This window comes from Balearica regulorum, chromosome 4 (assembly GCF_011004875.1).
Source record: "Balearica regulorum gibbericeps isolate bBalReg1 chromosome 4, bBalReg1.pri, whole genome shotgun sequence".
In the NCBI taxonomy this organism is placed as follows: domain Eukaryota; kingdom Metazoa; phylum Chordata; class Aves; order Gruiformes; family Gruidae; genus Balearica; species Balearica regulorum.
The window spans coordinates 8744447-8767652 of NC_046187.1; the positions used below are offsets into that span (position 1 = coordinate 8744447).

General features: G+C 40.2%; 1 protein-coding gene across 4 annotated transcripts in view; it reads left to right on the plus strand.

Moving 5' to 3' along the window:
• The first annotated feature begins 4123 nt into the window (after positions 1 to 4123).
• Positions 4124 to 23206, plus strand: part of LARP1B (La ribonucleoprotein 1B) — a 33941-nt gene continuing 14858 nt past the window's right edge. The window contains exons 1-7 of one of the 4 annotated variants that reach the window (XM_075751122.1): positions 4124 to 4780; positions 12713 to 12774; positions 13770 to 13829; positions 17509 to 17677; positions 19097 to 19240; positions 21613 to 21756; positions 22008 to 22176. In XM_075751122.1, coding sequence (XP_075607237.1) covers positions 4501 to 4780; positions 12713 to 12774; positions 13770 to 13829; positions 17509 to 17677; positions 19097 to 19240; positions 21613 to 21756; positions 22008 to 22176 — 1028 coding nt within the window. In that variant the 5' untranslated portion in view covers positions 4124 to 4500. Of the gene's footprint in view, positions 4781 to 11381; positions 11479 to 12712; positions 12775 to 13769; positions 13830 to 17508; positions 17678 to 19096; positions 19241 to 21612; positions 21757 to 22007; positions 22177 to 23066; position 23206 lie in introns of those variants that run through there. The other 3 variants (XM_075751121.1, XM_075751123.1, XM_075751125.1) reach the window with 3 other exon arrangements.

Genomic DNA, 23206 nt, shown 5'->3' on the forward strand with positions numbered 1-23206 from the left:
TCTGCTTTTAAAAGGGTTGAAAATCTGTACAATTTCTTCCTTGCTGCTGTGTTCCGAGCAAGGGTGTGTTGTACCATAATAAACAGCGTGTTACAGGACTATCCGGCTGTAATTGAAAAAAATTACCCTTGCTGTTGGTGGTTGCTTTTGCAAGATGGGAAGGTGGTGGTTGGGTTTTGGAGTCTTGCCGCCAGGAGGAGACTATTTCATCGTTTGCAGCAGTCTGTCATATGAATAGGAATATCACACGCTAGCTGAAAGGCTGCTTTGAACAGATAGCTGTAAATGATACTGGCAGGTGCATCTTTGAGTCTTGATGGTGTTTATATGAAAAAAAAAAAAAAAAAGTCTTGGAAAATTATTGTGGCTTACTCTGCAGCATTGGAGCAGTCCTGCTGACTGAAGCCTGCCAGTTGTACCCAGCAACCAAGATACAATCAATTTTATTTTGCTGCTCGGTGACGCTGTTTGAAAAGTGAAGGCTGTGGTAACACCTCTGCATACTAATACTAAGACTGACAAAACATGAGGAGGACAGACAGAGCAGGTAGTGCGCTTTGTCTCCGTTTGAAAGGAAAGGCTCAGGACAGTGAGCGGTTAGGTCTGGTGTGTTCTCCATGTAATTTTTTTTTTAGGGTTTTGTTTACACGTTTCCCTCCTGGAACCTAAGTGCTGATCACCATCTAGAACAGAACGCATCTCATCATTGTCAAATGGAACTTTTTGTAATTTTTTTCCCAAGTCCCAAAACTATTTTCCTCAAAAGTGACCGCTCAGCAATTACTTTTTTTTTTTTTTAGTGAGATGAATTGTGTTGTATTAATCCAGAAAGTCTGCAAAAAGGTACCATTATATGAAGGAATGGAGTCTTGCTGCTTTTTCTTACTGGAATGTCATATGCCTGTATATAGATACTCTGTAAATAGTAGATTAAAAAGTGAAAATCCTTGGATCCTCGGAATGCTATTTTTGCTTGGTGGCTGCTAATATTTTGAGGCAGTCGGCATTTATTTTTTTTAATTTATCTTAATTATTTCTGTCTTGTGTCGCTTTTTTTTAAAAACGTTGATCTTAATTACGGTTGGTTGGGCAGGGAAGTTTCTTTATCTTAAACTGTCAGGTTCTCTGTCAGCTTGGCTGTAATGATAAGTTAGACAGTATTGAAAGGAGGTTTGTATAGTCTGTAGGCATGTAATTCCTCATGAAAAACTATTACAGGAGTAAAATGCTACTATGTTATGCAATCCTGTAATTTGCAGTGTTTCCTGGTACGCTTGAATGCTTCTACAGGAGATAAAACAGCTTTAAAATGTAAAGTAGCTCGTAACGATTGTTATTCTTTTAGTTTTATGTAGTGTAAATCAGCCTCTTTTTCAAATACGAGTATTTTAAATACTGGGCTCTTAAAGGAAAAAGTGCTGTGAGTTTTGCCAAGGAAGTCTGGCTTGCCCTGCTAGAAAGTAACAAGAGGGATGATACAAAGTGGACAAAGTTAAGGATGAGCCTTAAGGCAACTGTAAAAGCTTTTTATATACTCTTCAAGCCCAGTCTATCCCATAAAGTATACGGTAAGCCTTCCACTACCACAAAGTTAGCAAAAGAAGTATGTACAAAAACTTCTCAAGCTGCCACATTACTGGTCACCTTTGCCCACCTCCCCATAGTTAACTGTTAATCAGTTTCCTGCTTTTTTCCTGGTCTATTCAGGTTCCTGCACTGCACTATTGCAGTGTTCCTGAAGTCCTGGCTGGCCTGCACATCTGCTTCCTTATCTTCTAACACTTGTACGAGAAAAGAGGAAACAGGAGGTTAATCCCTTTCTTACCAGTGACTTAGGTAGGGCCTCTGTACTTTCGTATCACTCTAACCCTTGCTTAACTTCTGAGTTTGGGAAACCAAATAAAAGATGTGAAAATTGTTTTGAATGGGTAGCGTGACTGATACGTCTGTTTTCAGGAATGTAAACGCATGCAGATATCACCCTTCTTCCCTGTCAAAATTATCCAGTAGGAATACTTTCCTCCATTTCAAATAAATTTGTCACCGCAATATGCAATTGGCATGTGCCTGATTAGTAAATTTATTGCATCTGAAAAAATAGAGTTCTTAGTTGCAAAGACAAATGCTACTAAGAATTTGAAGATTTGCGTTAATTTTAATCATTCTACCTTTTTTTTTTCCTCTTCCTTGATATACATTTTAAATGAAGAAAGAATACATGTGTTACTTTATGTACAAAAAGTGCTTAGAAGCAATGTGTGGGGTTTTTTTTTTTGGGGGGGGGGTTGTTTATGAAAAGAGAAACTCCTCTCATTACCAGTGTTTGGAGCTTAAAATCTGCAGTCATGGAAACGTGCATTAAAGTATCTATGTGGTTTTCTTATAGTAGCATAACAATTGTGGTAGATGCTTTAATTTCAAGCCTTTACCACAAAAGGTCATTAATTTCCAAATATCTTGAACAAAGCAGCAAGCACCCAGGGGGTTTCTTCTTTGAGGTAGACCTGAGCCTCTACCAGTTGATCTGATGTCAACACACCTGACAAATGGCACGTGGGAGGGAGGCGTCCACGAGCCACCTCTGCGGGTCAGGACAGTTGAAGTGCTTGGTATTGTAGAAGATGACCTCTATTCTTTTGAGCTGCTCCTGTACCCACAGTTCCACAATAATCCTAAAAATGCTTTGGTGCCTGAAGAAGTGTGAACTACGGTGGGGGTTTGGTGGGTTTTGGGTGGGTTTGTGGGTTTTTTCTGATGAAGGGGTAAAACTGCATACAATCTCATTGAAGCAGGGAATAATGTTACCCCATGCAGAACGTATTTTGCTGCTGCAAAACACTGGAAATTTGGTTACTTATGACACTATTTTAAAAAGTATTTTACTAGGTGTATGAAAGCCTGTTTATTTGCTTAGTTCATTAAAGATACGTTGGTTGCTTTTTGGAAGGCACTCTATAAGAAAGGGAGTAAAACAGGGCCAAGCCCTGTATCTGTTGCTCGGGAGACTGAAAGTGGAGAGGAAGGGGTGTCTGAAGGTGTAACCAAGAAGAATGATGGGAGCACTAGGAGGTTGCAAGGAGGGAAAGGGGTGATTCGTTTCATGCTGCGTTCTGTAACCATAGCGCCTCTGGGATAACGCAGTGGCAGAAGTGTGGGTATAACCTCCTAACGAATCCAGCGAATGCGGTACGAGCGCACTGCGCTACTGCAAGATGATTTCTGGGAGACTTTTGGCAGAAAGTAGAAAGGTAGAGGAGACACGATGTGATAGCTAAGGTACTGGTCTGTTGCAATGCTTAAATGACGCGCGATTCCTTTGCTACTGGGACCCAAGTACGTTCTCCCATGCCTGTTCACCACTGGCAGTGCTGAACCAGAGAACTCCACTTCTCTTCAATGAAACGTGTTTGTAGTGCGTACCGCACTGTACTCCTACTGTATCTTGAGACCCTCGTCCTATTGTACAAGCATGGGAAAGACCCGTAAAACCGAAATGTTCAGTAAGCGTTCCTTGAGAGCTTAAACCATCTTTGGGTGTGTCGGTAATGGGGAGCAGGACCACTGCAGCTGCTCTATCTTGTGCTTTCGTGTTCTGCTGTCTTCGCCTCTGTTTCGTTTCAAAGTAGGCTTGATACCAAGAGAGAAAGAAAATTATCCCTGATTCTAATGCAGTTTGCAAAAGTGAGCCGTGCCCTCACTTTAAAGCAGCTGTTGGGTGATTTATTATTTTTTTTAGCAGTGCGGAGCCGCTTAGTTTGTGTGTTTGTGTTCCAGGTGTGGGGTGTGCGAGCGGGCTTGGTTGTGGGCTCCTTTAGGTGACTGCCCGCTTGGCATCGTACGCCGCTTGGGCACCGACGTGGAGTTTTTTTTCCTTTTACCTAATGCAAGCTCCTTAACGCAAGGTCCGAACGGGGCCTGATATTAACAAAGGTTCTGAGCAGGGTCCCCCCGCTGCCTGACTCCAGCAGGTGCTCCCTGCAGGCTGCCGCCCTTGCAAGGGGGAACAGCGGGATCCCCGTCCCGCCGCTTCCGCGGGGGCCTCGCGCCGCCGCGCTCGAGCCCGGCCGCCGTGAGGTCATAACGCACGGGAGTGCCCCAAGCCCCGCCCCTCCCCTCCGCCTCGTTGCAACGGCGGCCGCCGCCCGCGCACCCCCCTCCACGCGGGCAGGGCCGAGCCGCGCCGCAGCGGGGCCGGCAGCAACTCCCGTCCCTCCGGAGGCGGCGGCGGCGGCGGCGGCGGCTCGGGTCGCTCTCCCTCGCCCCTCCTCGGGGAAGACGTTGCGCTGCGGGAGGCGCTCGCTGAATGAGCGGTTGAGGGAAAGGAGGGAGCGAGCGGCGCTCCGGCCCGGCCCGGGGAGGGGGGGGGGGGGCAGCTGACAGGGGATCTCCCGGAGCCCCGACCGGCGGGGCGGGGCGGCGGCGAGGGGAGGAGGCGGGCCCTCCGCCTTGGCTTCCCCGCGGCCGCCCCGGCTGGCGGCCCCTCGCGGCGGGCGGCAGGGCATGTCCGCGGCGCAGGTGTCGGCGGCGCCCGCCGAGCGGCGGGGCTGGGGCGCTGAGGACGGCGGCGGCCCGGCGGTCAGCCGGCCCCGGGAGTCGGAGGAGCCGCGACAACCGGAGCCCGGCTCGCCCCGCGGGGAGGAGGCCGCGGAGGAGGGCGGCCGGCGGCGGCCGGCAGTAGAAGCCCCGCCGCCCAAGGAGAACCCGTGGACGAAACGCAGACCCACGCGGGACAGTCCTTCCCCGCCCGCGGCGGACGGGCAGCTCGTCCCGCAGGACCCAGGTGCGGCGGCCGGGCCGGGCCGGGCCCAGGCGCGGGGGGGCAGGGCGGCGGGCCGGCTGCTGGCTGGCCCGTGGTGGTGGTGGTGGTTTTCTGGTTTGGGGTATTGTTTTGTTTGGTTTTGCTTTTGTTTTGGGTTGTGTTTTGTTTGGTTTTTAGAAGCGAAACGCGTGGGTTTCTCCCAACGGCCCGGGCGGGCAGCGCGCTGCCGGAGCAGGGCCCGGGTACGGGTCGGCCGACGGTCGCAGCTCCGCGGGAGCCGAGCCGGGAGCTCGGGCTTTTGACATACATGGGCAGAGGAGGGAAGCGAGCGAGGGGAGGTGGGGTCCGGCCGCCGCCTTCGCCCGGCTCCATGTGGAGGAGGACGGACACGGTTAGGGTGAGGGAGCCGCTGTGCCGGCTGCGGGCTCCCGGGGGTGGAAAATGGTGCGTGTGTGCGTCCCACCCCGGCCTGGGAGGAGGGTGACCTCCGGCGAGCCCCGCATGGCGCTGGGCGCTGGTACTGGCAAATAGGGCTGCTAAGCTGCTTGTCTTGCTTTGGTGTTCTTTAGAAACATTGCTAAATCTTGTTTTACTCCTTTACCGCAGGTCTTTTTTGTCTAATTATATAGTAAGGCCTTCTGTACAATCCGTTACTTGGTTTTGTTTTCCAGAAAATTTGGATTGTGGAGGATTTAAATGTTAACACAAGTAGTCTGTTCGCTTACTCGCAGGATTCAAACTGTTTATGTGGAAGGAGATGGAGCGAGAATAGCCGTGGTATAATTTTCTGCCCTTTAATCACTACACATAAGATAAAGCTACTTTAGAGACTCTATACCGACTAAACAGGCAGATGGCTTTACAAAATTGGTCATTGAAGACCTGACTTGAAATTGCCAGGCTTTGTGCTTAGGCTAGCAAAAGACTTCCTAGAAGTTAGCTTCTTGGAGTATTGTTCTTGGCTGGAAGCAAACTGCTGATCTCAAAATATGTATTTCAACCTGTGTTTCCTGAGAATTTCAATCTCAGCACTTGTTCCCGAAGGCACCTGACAAACCTTTTTGTGATCCGGCAGTCACTTTTATGCTTGAATTAAATATGTACTTCCCTCACAAAGAGAAATCTATAATTTATAGTTTCAAGTATACAGGTCATAGAAGCAGAGAAAAGAGTTTTCCAGACCGCAGAATATCTACTTAGCTGAAGATCAAACCTTTTGGCAACGTATATAGTCATCTTTATCATCTCAGCTGTTTTGTTTGCATGTACTGACGCACTCATAAATACCTATTTGTGCATAGCTTCTACAATCCAGCTTGCTGGGCAGCAGCTTGTGGTCTTGTCCATACATGAAAGAGAACTTGTCACTCATTTCCTTTGCTGTGGTAGTAATAATAATGGTACATCAGAAGCATTAGGAAAAGTTCTTTTGTCGCATTAGCAGCTTGTGCTTCACCTTCTGTAAAGTTGACTTTTCCACTTAAGATAAAACACACAGGAAGGTGAAGGAGCGAAAGGAGGCAGTGAGTTCGTACGCTGTGCACATTATGTGTTTACTTTGATGATTTCAGAGAACTTTAAATTATTTTTCTTCTGTACAAAAGCTGTGTTTACTGTTTATCAAATTAATAGTAAACTGAGTAGTTGCATTGGAACATCTTTTTCAGTAGCAGATGTATAACTGAGCAAATATGGTATTCGCTGTTGCTGGTAATAGCGTTGGTGAAGAACACGTGCCAGGGTGCATGTTTTGGTTTGGGCACCACTGAAAGCACCGTGAAGGAGCCACTGCTCTTTCCCTTGTAAAAGACAAAGCAGCTGATCTTTCCTGGCTGTTTGAAGAAAGGAATTGCCATGTGCCTTCATCTGCAACGAGGGATGTATTTTGAAGTAACTAACTGCATGTTGGCAAAGCAAAATCAGTCACACTAGACCCTTATGAATGTAGTAGTATGGAAATTAGTCATGTGAAATAACGAGTTTACGAGTAGAAATACTACTGGGATGGAATGTAAAACTATCCGTAAAGAGGATAATAAAACGTAAAGGAATCTCACATCAAAGTAGTGCCTGAATCCTGTTTGACTTGTTGATCCTGGCTTAATTTGTTGAAAGTTTCCTGAGACGTGCACGTATGGTATGTTCAGTGATAGTTACACACTTGAGAAAATTGACCCTAGCCTGTCATCTTTTGACTTTCAATTTAGCATGATGTTAGTTTGTAATAGAGGCAAACCTGACTTGTAACTGAAAGAAACTTTTAACGTCACCCAACGCTAGAAGGAAAAAAGTAATGTAAGAGACTTAAAATTCTTGGCGAAAGAATTCGGTCAAAGCATTGTTACGATGACCCGCTATATTTTTGTCTCTGATATGTTAGTTGGTTTTAATCATGTTATAGTAAACCAAATGCCTACTGTAAACATATTTGAATTTTTCGTGGTATGTTTGTTACCACAGTTTATTGTTGCTGACTAAGCCTTCTATTAAACTTCTCTTTTAAACAGAATAATTTCAAAATTATACAGCTACTTTTACATTCTAATCTGGATTTAACTCATGGAGAAAGACTTGTAGCAGTATGAAATTGCTAGTGAAATTAATAAGTTTCTGTCTAATCCTGGTGATGGTGAACACAGGGAGTTAGCTTTAGTGTTAGGCTCTCAAATGATGAAAGGTACTTCTGCAGTGTGTCTTACTCTCCTTGCCTTCCTTTGTAGTGCCCAGCAAATATATTGCACTAAGTCTTCAGTTCTTCAGGTTGAAGCTCTATGAGTAAGAGGAGAGGAACAGTGGCAAGGAAGAAGCCCTATATAGTCTTGTAGATAATTTTTACAAGGTAACAAGATAAGTTTGTTTTTTTTTTAAATTGAGCCAACAAGATGTGTCCGTATGGAAGCTGCAGAACAATCCAGTGTTAGTCCTGTGTTCCTTGTCTTTCCTCTGAGTCTTGTTTTTCCTCAACTACCCCTCAGAGCTGGGCTCTCACAGAAGATGCTAGTTACCCTTCCTCCATGTAAATAATTTGCCCAGGATGGAGTTGTTGAAATAATTTTATTACAAAAGTTCTCCCACCTCTTTGTTTGATGAAGCCTAATGTGCTGCCCTTCTTGTAAGCCTGCAAAAGGGAATCTGAATGGCAAGTTCTCTAGTCTTTGTGTGATTTGTATAGCCAATGTGGATCTCGAATGATTCATTAGATAATTAATCAAAAATTGTTCATGAAATTTATGAAAGTATTTAATGAAGCAAAATACCTGTGCTGCTTAAGTGGTTGAAGTGGGTTTGCTTCCTAGTGTGCTCGAATGATGCAGTTAATGAAAATAACTGCATGCTTCAGTCTTTTGTATTGTGCTCAGTTTGTGTGTCTTCTTTGCGTTTATTTATAGGCATCAAAGAACGCCTTTTATCTGATTGATATTTTGGTAGCAGAACCAGTTCATTGTAGTGCTATTGTATAAATTAATTTGCTTTAGTCTGTTTGCAAACAGGTTGTAAAAGTGCAGTTTAACAAAGGTATACAATGTTACTAGGAATAGCAAGCTTTTGATTAGCCAATGGGTAAATGATCTGATTATTGGTTTTTTGTGTATCTAAGGCAGATATTATCGTTAGTTCTTATGAATTCACTGCATGTTTGAATAGCAGCTCTTAAAAATTATTTTAAGAATTATCAGAAGGTACAACATTGACAATTACCCCTACCCTGAAGGGATTAAAAACCTTATCTTTACGAACCTGCTGTCTGTATTTTAGTTGTATATAACAGCATATGTAATTTTGTTTGTTAGGGGTTTGTTTTGTTTCTAAACTGGAGACCTGTTACAAGAGAGAAATCTATCCTGTTGCCCAGAATCTTAAGACACAGTACTGGCTTGTTGTGCTCTAGCACGGGCTGCTCCCTTTAGACCATGAAAGCTTTTGTAGAAATTGAGTCACAGGTTGCAGCTTTCTATGAAGAAACTAAGAAAAAATTGAGATGAGAAATGAAATGCGAGGAAAATTATATAAGGATTAATCAATCGTGTATTGGGGATTTTCTTGCCTATTGCTTGTTGTAGTCAAAAACTGACGGGTTTTGAATGTAAATAGGCGGAAGGAGGCTGGTGTCATAACTCACTGCCTTGGTTAGTTGTTCAAATAGTGTGAAGATGATCAATCTAATGTAGTTTTGCTATAAAATGCTAGAACTACTGTAGGAAAGGATTTTAGCGTAATTAGTGGTTTTTTGATTTCCCAGAATCTTGGATCTAAATCCATGCTTTAGATTTAAATTATGAGGTACTCCCAAGGATTGTTTTGTCACATTTGTGAGACTTTCACGTTTATCTCTTAAAACAATTGATGTAAGTATAGCTTACGTTATTTAGAAATGGATTATACTGTGAAGTTTCAAACTGATCATTGAAAGGAAGATATTGTACAAGTTCAACAAACATGTTCCACTGAAGTTTTGAAGAGCTGTTCTGCTGGGTGATTTTAATCCCCTCCTGAAGCACTTGTGATTATTTATCTGATGTTGTTCCTTCACTGAAGGAAATATATGTGCAGTCCAAGTAAAAGTAAAACTTCAGTATTGTCTAGAAATCCTTACAGCATAAACTGCATTTGTATCAAAATTAGAATGCGTTCCACCTTTTTATTAATAGACTTTACTTTCAGAAGAATTTAGCAATATCATCTCTCCCCTTCTATCAGAAAAAATTACTTGCTGATTAGTTATCTGCAGAACTTCAAACCATCCATTCTGAAGTACTGCTACTGAAAACATATTTTTGGTTGTAATCAGTGGTACTTTGGTGATACATCTTTATGTACAAACTTTGCTTCTCTTAGTCTCTACACAGCATCCAGACTGCTTTTCTTTCTCTGTTGCTGTTGTCCCAGAGGATTGCTGCTGCTTTAGTGGTTCCAAAATTAATCTTTCATTTTTCAGAACTGTCGTCCCATGTATCTTGACATACTGCACTTGGCATATTTGCACATCCGTGTCTTCATGCAGAAAATAGTTTGGGTCAGGATGTGATACATTAAGAGACTCGGAAGAACCATAATAAAAATGGCTTTGAAGGCTGATTTCTGTTTTCATGCAGATGGCATCTTTACTAGATGGAGTTTAGTGATTAAAAGATGATCACTGGCATTTAAACTTCCTCATCCTTGATTTTATTTCCCCCCACTCCTTCAAAACTCAGCTGAAACTCAGCAAGTAATTGAAGATAACTGAATTCTTTTGTCAACACAGTATGTCATAACTAAACAGGTTACCTTATAGCATTTGACTGAATAAACCATTTCGATACAGTTAGGTTGGAGTTAATAGTAAGCAAAATAGTTTATTTGCAAGGGCTTGTCGGATTCTGCTGAAGCAATGTACTAAAGATGCCATTTCTGAGTATTCAGCACTATTATGTGATGTTGACACCAAACACTGGAGTAATGTTAAGCACAGAGCTTTTATCTAACTGCTCTCTAGAGTAAGTTTTGCCTAAATAGTGGCTCTAGGCCTGTTCATAACAACATAACAGATGTCACCTGGGTTACACCTTTAAGTGATCTGATGTTTTGTTCTTTTACTCTCCCACTCTCTTTATTTTTTTTTTTTCCTCTTCCTATTTATCTTCCCTTTCATGCTTCGCACTAAAATCCAACTCTCGCACAAGTAGTCTGAGAAAGCTTGTCAGGAAAGATCAGTTAAGTTTGGTTTCTGGAGGGCCAGAAGCTCTGTGTAGTTTTTTTCGGGTAGGGCAGTACAGCGTGTGGTGAGATCTCGGGCACTTGAGTTCAGAAAGGGCATCATCAACTAGGCGGTGTGTTGCCTAATATTAATTTTCTTTTCATTTAGTGTGCAAATGCATCTTCCGAGTCTTGGATTACTGCACACAGATAAGAGAGATTCCTTAAAACAAGTTGGGTCTCATTCTACTGGATTCAGATGGCCTCTCCTGCTGCTTGGAATAATATCCCATGACTAAGATAGTGCAGCGACATCGAGTCTTTTATTTTTGAATCCCTTGCTACGCCCTGGTGACACAGAGTAGAAGTTCTGGCAGGGCAGTCCTTCGGCAGCAATTTAAGTAAAAGTGCTGTGAGATGGAAAAAGGGCTTCAGTAAGGTAATTGAGCAGCTAGAGAGAGATGTGTGTTTACAGACTACTGAAGGACAAATGCTATGGCCAGTTTACCTTTACAGATAATTGGCAGTTTTGTTGGAGAAAATTACAAATTTGTTTGCTACTCCACCCCTACAGCTGTTTGTCTTGCTTTGTAAAGGGCAATTAGTTTACTATTGAATGACAAGTAAAAACTAGGATTTCACAGTCACTGTGTTTCTGAAAGCTCTCAGTCTAAAGTTAATTGAGGCTGAATAACAAGAAAGAGGCAGTTTGGGGGTGTGTGTTTTGCCTTTGTTTTAAAAGGCAGATCTGTAGGAGAGGGGGAAAAAAACCTGCTGGTAAATGATGTGGCAAAGATCACAGGCTGATCAGGATTCACTGAATTCACATCTTGTGTGATGTGTAAGTTGTATATAGCAGTGTTAATGTAATTTACAGTGGAATATGGAGTATACAGTATTTCATGCTTCTAACTTTCACAATGTGTTCCAGGAAGCAGACAGAGGGTTTTCAGAGTCACTGGGGCACGAGGGTGGGGTTCCCAGTGTGAAGCTGTGATAAGGAAGATCAGTCACTGGATGCGAGAGAGATAACGGTTAAGGAGGTGATGTTATCCCTGTATGAAATAATCCACTAGTGATTTCAGTCATGTTCAGTGTTTCAGGCTTGTCTTGTAATAAAATACTGAATAAGAAGTTTCAAGGAAAGGTTGTGACCACTTTTCTATGGGAAAATACACATTGGGAGAACAGATCCCGGGTTTAACAGAAGAGGTCCTTTCCTCTGTCTCAATTCTAATCTCCAAGAAAAATTGCCTGATACTAGTGGGTTTTTTCTCCCTGAATTCCCAATGCCAAAAAGTAGAACACAACGAAGCTGGATAGGGAAAAGTGGCACAGAATAAGAAAACTGGATTAATGTACAAAAGGGTAATTGCACATGTATTAAAAGATGTAGTAGATTTAAATAGACTTTTTTTTTTTTTTCTCTGATGTAAGTTATTGATCCTAGATTGTTAGGTATGGTAATATTGCCATATATGAGAGAGTTATTTCCAAGCATTATATTCCTTCCTGGCAGATATTACTGGCAGGACTACAATGGACTTGCTCAGGAGATCAGATGGGATCATTATTATCAAGTTTAGGTCTTGACTCAGGATGGTTCTGAAAATATATGCATGTCAGCTTCGTTGCAAATGCTCATATTTATCATAAACCTACCCATGGTGGAATTTGGGCATTACATTTAATGTAGTTTTTATAGTAATTTTCTCTTTTCACCTTTCCTTATTTTTTTTTTTCATTGCTTTGGCTTGATTATGAGCAATATGGCTAAATTTGATTTGGCATTTGAGTAAGTGCTTATAAAAGGAAGTTGCTTGGAATTTGTGAATGTGGAACTGCTCCTGTTTTTTCATGCTTGTATAATGATAGATTACATAAATTAATTCTATCTTTTACCTTCTAATAGGATATCTTTTTTAGTGTGTTTCAGGGTCTTATTTTCTTTCATACTTCTTAGGTTAAAATACTAGCATTTTGAGATGGTCTTGACTTTATAGCTAAGAAAATACTGTTTTACTTCTTAAATACTGTATTATGCAATATCCTGTACAACTGGTTTTTGAGATCATTTGCACTCATTATGAATGTGAATTTTTTTAATATCATGTACTATGAGTTACTTTATGGAAATGTTCATTGACTTTGATACCAAGGCCTCAAAACCACTTTGGTGTAGTATGATAGTTAAACAGAGTTGTTAAAGTATACCTTCCTTATTCTTTTAAAGTCCAGTCTAATTTTTCACCTGAAAATATTTTTCTTCCTTTTCAGAACTACAAAATTCCACTAAAGTTATAAAAGCAGCAAAACCCAGGACAAGGAGATGCAGCAAGGTTTGTATTTGCCAGAAAGACATTTAGCTATGAGTTACTGGACTGATTGTTTTAGAAGTCCCAGTTAATCTAACCTGTTAATCTAAACTGGCATTTAGCTAAGCTGATAATATGGTAGGAAAATGAAATAATTTCAAAGCAGTATTTCTGGCTGTAAATATTCAATATGGTAAACAGCTGATAGTACTAAAATAAAAAGAGAGCAAGGTATTTTGAAGTTACAAGCGGAAGTGGTGTGTTCTGCCTTGGTTGATTTTGAAGACAGAGAAAAGTAAAAAAGGAAGGGAAATTTAAAATTGGAAGGGATGCTAAAGTGGTGTATGTATGAGAGATAAGGAAAGGCACTTTTGTTTAAAAAAGCAATGGGATTATATAAAAATGTGAAGGGCCTGCAAAGAAACATCATCACTTGGAACACAAGTGATGTTAGATTGGTGTTGGAAATAATTTTTGCGTATTATGTGATGTGTATGCTTTATGTGCTGCTATAAAATATCATTATGAAAAAAGGAGACATTGAATCCTTTTATTGAAAAATTGTTTCTAAAATTTTGTAGAGCCACCCCTTTTTAGGTTGAATAATACTGTGCTTAAAGGTCTCCCAAAAGCTAAAAGACTTCTTAGTAGGTAACTTTGAATCACATAGGAAGCTATATGTAAGACAGTATTTAATCTGACAGTTGTTGTATGTTTATGCTCAAAAGTCATAAGCCCGCTTAGCTTGTTTTGTAATAGAATGTAGAAAATTGTATTTGCTTGTTCTCTTTTTTTGGCTCTACTCATTTAAAATATTCTTTATGAAGGTATTCTTTAAACAGCTATACTAATTACAAGCTAAGATATATTGGGGCCTGATTTGGATGTAACTGCAATGAATAGTTGTTTTTACGATTGATCATATTCTATTTTCAAAAGCTGCGTGTTTGTTTTCTGTTGTGTTTCTTTTAAAAGGTTTAAATCTAGGAAGTATTATAAACAGTTTGTCATCTTTGCAGGCTGGTGATTTTGGTGATATCACAAACTGGCCCACACCAAGCGAAATAGCAAACAATGAAGTAAGTATCCTTTGTTATCGTCAGTATTTTTTAAAAAAAAAATCATATTGACTTCTCTGCTTAATACTTTTCCCCCTCAGAATGTCCTTTGAGTGTTGTAGGGTTTCAGCAGAGCTTTAATCAATAATTCAAGATACTGGTCTGTGCTTAACTGTCTGCACTGGTACCAGAATTTCTGAAACCCTTCGCGAGCCCGCACATGTACACTCCACTTACTGTTAGTGGTGTGCCATGAACATATAGGTAAAAATGTGCCACATTTACTCCACTATTTTAAAATTTGTGTTTCCCTTTTTTTATTCCTTGGGAAGTTTATGTACAGATGAGAAGGCCTTTGGGGTTGTGAGCGTGCTGCCCTCCCTTGTGGCTCAGAATGCCTTGTGCAGGTCGTCTTAGGTCACCTTAGTTATCCTTCCCCTATTCCTCTGATATATTTTCCCCTTGCTGGATCTTTAGTTAATATCTGTTCTGTTAAATTATCTTCCTTTCACTTTATCTCAAGTTATAAGTGCATAATATATCTTACACCTCTTTCATGAGGTGTAAGATATATTAAATAGCTTTAAAGCTATTTAAAACGAGAACAGAGCACAGATTATTGCAAGCTATGAGGTGCCATTTCATTCTTTGCTTTGGTTCTGCAGCACCCCTGTGATGCTTTTACTGTTTTCTTGGTGAGGGAAACCAGAAGATTTGAGTTCAACGATGCACATTGTATAATTGAAAGTGTCCAAATGAAAACTGAAAAAGAGTGTATTAAGGTAGTTTGGCATGAATCATTTGTCCTGCAGGCTCAGTTTCTACTACCCTTCCTTCTCCTCCAACTGATTGTCATAACTTTTTGCTTTGTCAGCAACAAAACATTTTCAGGTGTCTTAACTAGGCTTCCAGCATTGCAGGTCAAAATTATAGATGTCTAGATTTGACAGAACATTATGTTTACTGCTAGGCAGAATTTGCCTCCCAGTAACTTGTTCTACAGGCTCTCAAAGAAAATCTTTGAGATTGCTAGAAGAATCTTTAAAAGTTGAATAGATTATATGCCAATAAAGTAATGCTTGTTCAGTTGCTCAGATGCCAGTTAGAATACTTTGGGGTGTGCATCCATTTAGGATTTATACGAGACCCTTGATTTGCCCTTTTTTTTTTCTCTAAAATGTATTTATAAGCTTCTCCATCATCAATATTCCTGTCAGTCGCTGAGATGTTTTGAACAGAACAGACTACTACTTCAGAAAGAGACAGCGGTGATATATTTAACAATATCGTGAAGGATGCATGATTTGCATCCTGAAGCTGCTAGTTTATTTGGTGACATTAGAGGTGTATAACTCGCAGCTGTGCATCAGACTCCTTCCTTAGTTACTCATCAGATTAGAAATAATTTTACCTATGTGTTTTATACCTCAGATGCACAGCTTCTTTGTTTGCTACAGTCTAAAAACTCAAAAATGCTGTTCTTGAAGATTGTGTGGTCAGTTCCACTATGCAATACTTTTTGTTTGTAACTTTTCAGAGTAATGCATGAGATACAGTGTAGAGAAACTATGTCCAAAAAAGAGATATTTTCTATCCTGTTCTGATGCACAGAAAAGGGGAGTCTACTGAGCTTAGATCTGAGAGATTGAATAGCATTGAAAGAATTACATTTTATATCCTTTAATAATATTTATAAGTACTAATGTTGATTTGTGACTAAGTCTAGAATATGCTTGTTTTAGCATTTGTTTTTTCTTTTTTTTTTTTTTTGAAATACTGATTTTAATGACTTAAGAAAACATGCACCATTATCTTTTGCATTCTCTTTAGTACTGCAGGTTTTTAGCATCTATTTGGTTATTATGTCAAATTTTGATACAATTGATGATGTCTGTGTAGTACTAATCAGAATGGCTGAGAGATAATATGTAGTATTTCAAGAATATACATATTTGATGTTTTCTGTCTGAAATAGTCTGCCTTAAGAGTATTTTTTAAAAGATTTTTTGGTTTACCAGATGGTCTAGATTGTATTGCATAGATGTTAATTAACCTTGCGCTGACTGAAGTATGTGAGAATTTTAGTACAGAAATTAATTTAGTGTCTGTTAAATGAAATAACATTTATTATGTATTTAATCTCAATTGATTTGTCTAAGGAAAGGCTTTGCATTCAAATTAATTATGGCATAGTACTACAGTATCTACTGTATGTACTCCAGCAGGTTCAAAACTATCTCCACAACATAGGAGTATTCTTTCTATTTGGCAGAAATATCTGCGAAGCTTAATTTTGCAGGTAGATATTGTATCTGATCATAGAATGATTTGGGTTGGAAAGCACCTTTTAAAGATCATCTAGTCCAACTCCCCTGCCTTGAGCAGGGACATCTTCAACTGGATCAGGTTGCTCAGAGCCCCGACCAACTTGACCTTGAATGTTTCCAGGGATGCGGCATCTACCACCCCTCTGGGCAACCTGCTCCGGTGTTTCACCACCCTCATCGTGAAAAATTTATGTCTAGTCTGAATCTACCCTCCTTTCGTTTAAAACCATTACCCTTTGTTCTGTTGCTACAGGCCCTACTAAAAAGTCTGTCCCCATCTTTCTTATAAGCCCCCTTGAAAGGCCGCAATAAGGTTTCCCCAGAGCCTTCTCTTCTCCAGGCTGAACAACCCCAACTCTCTCAGTCTTTCCTCACGAGAGGTGCTCCCGCCCTCTGGTGATTTTTGTGGCCCTCCTCTGGACCTGCTTCAACAGCTCCATGTCCTTCTTATGTTGGGCACCCCAGAGCTGGACACAGTACTCCAGGTGGGGTCTCACAAGAGCGGAGTAGAGGAGGAGAATCACCTCCCTTGACCTGCTGGTCACATTTCTTGTGATGCAGCCCAGGATATAGTTGGTTTTCCGCATTGTCGGATCACGGTGAGCTTCTTGTCTACCAGCACCCCCAAGTTCCTTCCCCGGGCTGCTCTCAATCTGTTCTCTGCCCAGCCCGTATTGATAACGGGAAAAATGAAACTTTTCACTAAAATTATGTTCATTTTGCTTTTTTTTGAAACCTGATATTCTGTGGGATTTCCAAGAAGTGATGATCTGCAGGATGTTGGCACTACTCAAAGGTGCACAGTTCTCAGTAAATGCCATATTCTAATGTGGGAAAAAATAAATCTGTAATCATACACCTCCACATCCTCTTATCTTTGGTTCATGTTCTGATTTAGTGGAACAGAATTATCTGAGTTAAGACTTTATAGTTTACACGAACATTTGGCATGCTGTTGCGATTGTACAGCATCACAGGAATTTCCGATTTACCATTCAGTATTCTGTAAGCATAGCTTTTTAAAGATAATCAGTCTGAACAGTAGATAGTGGTGAGTAATATTTCTTTCTTTGCTATAAAATAAACTTAAATTCTGAGGTACTGAAACATGATTGTTGTGCACTTGACAATTCTACATCTTCAGTTAACAAACAAAAACTTTCTTTGCCTAAAGAATTCTTTTTATACTTTTGCCAAGATAGCAGAAAATAAAACTCTTTAAAAAGAGGTTTTGCAAAACAATGTCTAAAACTCACCCTACTGAAGAGGTTGAGAATAGGTAATAATAAAGGAATTTTCATAGGTGCAGGAAATTTATACCATTGGCTATCAGCAGCTGTACTGTCAGGAATAATTACCAGTATCTCTTGCAGTGTAAGACTGTAAGTCACAGTAAGAAGCCAACAAATAGAAGAGAAAAGGAGGAGAAATCTGATCAAAAAAGCAATAATGGAATCAAGGACAACCCTGAGGCAAAGCCAGATGGTCCAGGAGATAATATTAGCGAAGATGAAGCTCAAACTAATAACCAAAGGAAAAAAGGTCAGTCTGGGCACTATGTATAATGCAGTAAGTCACCATTGATACATTTAGATTGATTCCAGTCAAATGACTTGATGAAACTTTTTGGTTTACATTTTCTAGATGATAAAATGATATATCGCTTTCTGCTAGGAAGCTTAAAACAGGCTTCTTAGGGTTTGGAGTGTTCTGTTGAGTCAAACAGGAATTTTGAGGAAAAAAGCAGCTCATGTCCTACTGATGGTCCGTGGAGCTCTGACAATTTCTGGAAAATTTCAGCATGGCCGTACAAACCATTACTGCCTATCATATCTTTATTCCCTAAATAAATAGCACCATGTTAATTTAACTTCATGTATATGTGTGTGCATGTGTTACTATATACTAACACTTTAATTTTCGTGTTTTACTGTTAGCCTACACCTTGAAGTGATCACTTGAAAACGAAACCAGGTTATTCATTTCCTTTTGATCCAATCTGTTACATTAAAAATAGGACACAAACCTGTATCTCATGTGGTCAGCAGACTGGAGTGGGCTGGAGAAACAGCTGAGAGAGTTTTAAGTTATTGCAGTCATTGGCTGTTTTTTTTTTTTTTTTCTTGCTTCCCTGCTGGTATTTCTTCAGATCCTAAAGACTTTTGATGTTTAGATTTTTTTTTTAATCTTTCTATGTATATATTTAAGAAGAAATCCTTTATTGCTTTTAATTTTTTCAGTCTAAGTGGAAATCTAAAGCAAAGCGTTCCACAGGTACAAGCTTCCTCCCCCTGCCTCCCATGTGGATGACACATTTTATGTATTTGCTTGTATTTCTTGGCTGAAAAGGTATGAAGCCCACAATACCAGTCAAGTATAGAACAGCAAATATTATCATTAAATAAATGGTTAGTGGATATTTTAGGCCAGCCTACAACAAAATACAGCTTTGCTAATAATTTTTAATGCACATGAATGAACTTAATCTGAATATCTCAAGGTAAAAATACAGTATACCAGCTAAATTCTTGGGAAAATTTTTATAGTTTGTGATTGAAATCTTTATTTTAGTGGTTAATTTGATGTGAGGTTTTTTTACCTTTGTTTCATATGCAAGTTGTGAAATTAAATATGTACAGTAAATACTATATAACACTTATGCAGCTATAAATTCTTGGTAATGGAGCTTACATCTAAAAATTCATTAAATAAAAAAAGCTCACTGTTTTGTATATTTAAAGCTTAGGCAAGGTTACATTTCAGTTTGAGGCGTTCTGTTAACTGCATTTATTATTGCTTAGTCATTCATCGTATCTTAACATTTCAATGTTAAGCTTCTCCCAGGTTTTAAACTTTGGAATTAACTGTTACTAGTTCTACAAGAAGAATTCTCTCGAATCTTTTCAGGAGCTGAAACCTCAAGTAGTACTCTAATTAAGAGTAATATATTAACTTTTCAAGGTAACAAGCAGAAATGGGTGCCACTTCACTTGGATGATGTAAGATCAGACAGTCAGGAAAGACCAGGGTCTCGAACTAGCTCAAGATTTCTGCTGGAAACAAACAAGTTAATACCTCATAACAACAGACGGAATGAGACAAGAAGTAAGTAGATCTCTGGGTCTTTCTATTTGTGGCAAATAAAGTACAATACCACGTGAGTAGGCATTAGATTGGTAGTTTATGTTGAAACTTGACTTTGCCGATACTAAGTAAAACATCGTGTTAATATTTGCCAATAACCAGCAAAAAGAGAGACATATTGTACTGAACTTTAACAAATTTTAAATTGGCAAGTTATGTTTAGAAGCTTACTGTCAGATTTTGTTTGAACCTCTTCACAAATTGATCAGAGTTGTAATGTCTCAATCACTGACTCTGCTGAGTAACTGAGTTTGTAAACAGTCTATCTTTACAGCGTGTGCCGGTGCTCTGAATCAGAGCAGCATATATTTTTCTCTTCATGGCTTCCTACAGAGTCTTGGGCCACAGCTTTACCATGTAGAAAGTTTGGAAAGTCTCATAAGGTGGCTGCTCTGTCATGCTCTAGCGCCGTTTCTGCAGCTTGTTGTTGCTACTAGAGCAATCGTTTGTGGACCTACGCTTTGAACTCTGCTTTGGCAATTCTACTGATGTTGGTTTTTCCTTTAAGTTGGACCAATTCCCTGACCTATTTCTCAGCATGGCCATGCAAACAGTTGTACTAGCAGAACAGAGGGAGAAATGCAGCACAGCTGGTACTGCTTCTGGTCCTCAGGTGTTCTGAATCCAGCTTGTCAGATGGCAGAAATCTTAGGCTGAGTGTAACTCTTTGGTTTATGTCTGTGTTTAAGTTCTAAAAATCTCAATATACATTAACAATTTAAATGTTTGCTCATCAATAAGTGCTGGGTTGCTACTGAGATGGGATTTATTTATGAAGTTATTTTAGGAACATGGATGTAAGGGTTTGATCGGGATGTCTGAGGGATGGATAGGGGCAGGGGGAAGGAGGATTTTTTACTCATGTATCACTTTCTTCAGCAATTATTCCTCAGGAACCCAGTGGTCAAATGACCAGAAACTTGTAGCATGAACTCTACTGCAAGACTTCAGTGATTAAAGACCAGTTTCAGTGCGAGAGAACAGAAATGTTTCCTGCTCTTCAGGAACATTGGCTGTTTAAATAAAAAAAACTTGTGCTTTACAGCACTAGTTCATGACGACGTTATATGTGGGACTTTTGCATGTGTCTGAGGTGCATGTACTCGAGTGCAAAAATGAAACTGATTTGGGGAAACAGTTCAAATGATGCCTACACATTTGGGATCTCTAAGGTTGAGGGTAGCCAGTGCGAAGGCTAAGGTCCAAATTTCCAGTGAGACACATGTACAGATTATACTATTCATAAATTCAGAGTCTTATTTGACAGGAAAGAAATACAGGAACTTGAATGTACAAGCACACATATTTTGTTGTAGGGTTCACTAAAAATAGTTGCTAGTAAAACAAGATTTCTAATACAAACAAGGAATCATACCTGTAGTCAGTCCTTTGTTAAATTTAGCAACGTTCGATTTGATCAAGTAGGGGCTGTATCCCTAGGCATTCCTCTGACAAAGAGGTCCCTCAGCATCTGGAAGACTCTCCAATTACAAGTACTTGAGAAAACTTTAAGCAAGGGTGAGTGACTGAAGATGGAGGTCTCTGAGAGTGTTAGGAAAAGAGAAGGAAATGGTGTGAGAGGAGGTTTCATTTTCTCTTGTGAGTAAAGTGAGAATTACACCCATTCTTAAGTTTTGTGGCGAGTGGAGCAGAGGTCCTTGGGGTCTGGCTTGGACTTGCCTGATTTCCTTCTGCTTCTCTCTTGCTATGTGCAGACCACATATTTATATGAAAACCTTAGATAGATTCTTACAGAGTCATCTTAGATTTGCATGTGTTATCAAAAAAGGGTCCTTAATGTAAAAGCTGAGTTTGGGGTATGACCAGCAGAGAATAAATGATTGCTGTTAACTGGGCAGAGTCAGGGGAGTGGTAGATGGCTGCTTCTGGGAACAAAAGGACAAAAGCGAGGCTCCAGAGAGCCATGGCTGTGGAAATCCCACCTGAGCACGATGGAGAAGGAGACTGTATTATCATGCCTGGAAGGAGAATTGCATGATCATTCCTTTCCATCCTAAGCTGATCATAGGTATTGTGATCCCTGAGCTGGCACCAGTGTCCAGTTGCTTCAGAAGCATTTGAGACTGACTGGCAGTCAAGCCCATTTGCTGCTCTTCATTGCTGACAGCTTCTGCCTGACTTGCCCTCAGGCATGGCAGGGCAAACCTTACTGTTTCACCCTTGCAGCTTCAGATCTGACCACCTGCTTCAGCCAGCATGACTGAGTCAGTGGATTGCCTGGGTGCAAGCTGAGAACTCTGTTACATGGGACTTTTTGTCACTGTGATATTTAAGTGTGATTGCAAGTATTATGCTTTTTTTTTCTCTGAAAGATTGGCGTCGTGATAGAGAAAAGAGAGATGATCACGATGAAGTGTGCAGCGTGAGAAGTGAAGGTGGTAGCGTTCGAGGATTCTCCAGAGGCAGAGGAAGAGGACGAGGCAGAGGAAGAGGACGAGGCAGAGGAAACCCTAGAAGTATGCAAAGAAGTAGATGCTCAGCAAAAATATTAAAACTATGTTTATAATGTTATTGTTTGCACATGAAGTAAGAGTTGTCTCAAAAAACATATCATGTTACTTAATGTAATTAAGTAGCGTGAGTCTCTTAAAAATCAAATGCTGAAAACCGACAGTTAAAATAGCAGTGCGTATCATGCCTTAAAATATTTGTGTGCTGGACGTAATATTTTCATCATGTTTCTTTTATGTTGTCCTTTATTCTGAAGTGAACTTTGAATATTCTGTTGGTTATCAAGAACTGTACGGTGAAGGAACTGACCAAGTATTTCAACCTGAGCTTAATGCTAGTGTGATGTATTACTATGGTGATGGAACAGGAGTGCAGATGTATTCTGTGGATGAAGCACTTCTCAAAGAATATATAAAACATCAAATGTAAGTAGATTGTTTAATGTACCAATATTTTTTTTAGAGATCTAGTTAAGATAAAATAACTAATTTCAAGCAGCGTTTAATCCTTAGTATCTGTATAAAGATGGTGATTAAGGCATTTCAGTTTAACTTTTTGATTTGACCATTACCAGTGTCAGCTTGAATTTATTCACTAGAGGGGTGAAAAAACTTGAGTGATGGGGAGGAATTTTAAGGAAGCTGTTCTGCATCTTGTGCTGTAGTCTGGCTCTAACTTGTATACCTGCTTTATTTATGGTACATAGCCCTCTTTTTATGTTGTCATGTAATTGAGATATGGATGTCTCTGAGCTTGTGCTTTTGAGTACTGTTGGTCTGTTTGCCTATAAAGCTCTTCTTGGGTGATGTAGCTAGACGTTTCCCTTATTTGCTCTCAATTTCACTTTGAGAAGTCTTGCTGGTTTTATGTTTTCAGAGTGTTTCACCTGAAACATGTAACTGAAAGAGAGTAGTTTTGCAATGATACTTGATTTTTCAATAATCTGAAATGTTTACTTTCTCGTGTACACCATTAGGCAATGAGAAACCATCTGGAAGACTGATTATCACCAGGAGACAAGTCAAAAAGGGCCTGGAAACCACTAGTTCATTTTAAAGAGACAGTTTCCACCACTGGCAGATATTTCATCTTCTGTACTTGCAACGGCATTTCTCTGCGATGCCTTTGTGGTGGTTTTTGATTGCCCTTGTATTCCATAAAGCAACTTGCTTATTTTATTCTTGCTTCTTTTGTTACAGTTGACGCAAAAAGGAAGAAAAAAGCCTCTTTAAGGGCAGAAAGTATCTGGCATGTGGCTATCAACTTCAAAACTTCTATTGCAGTCTTTTTTGTTACTCTTGCTGCCAGGCCCCCTATGAGACCTGACAGTGGACATGTACCCCCATGTCAGGATAATCGGCCTGCACTGTCCTCAGACAAGTGAGGGAGGAGCACAGACACTCCACTGTTGGCCAGATTTCTGGGCATGCAGTGTAAAATCCAGACCTTCTAAGG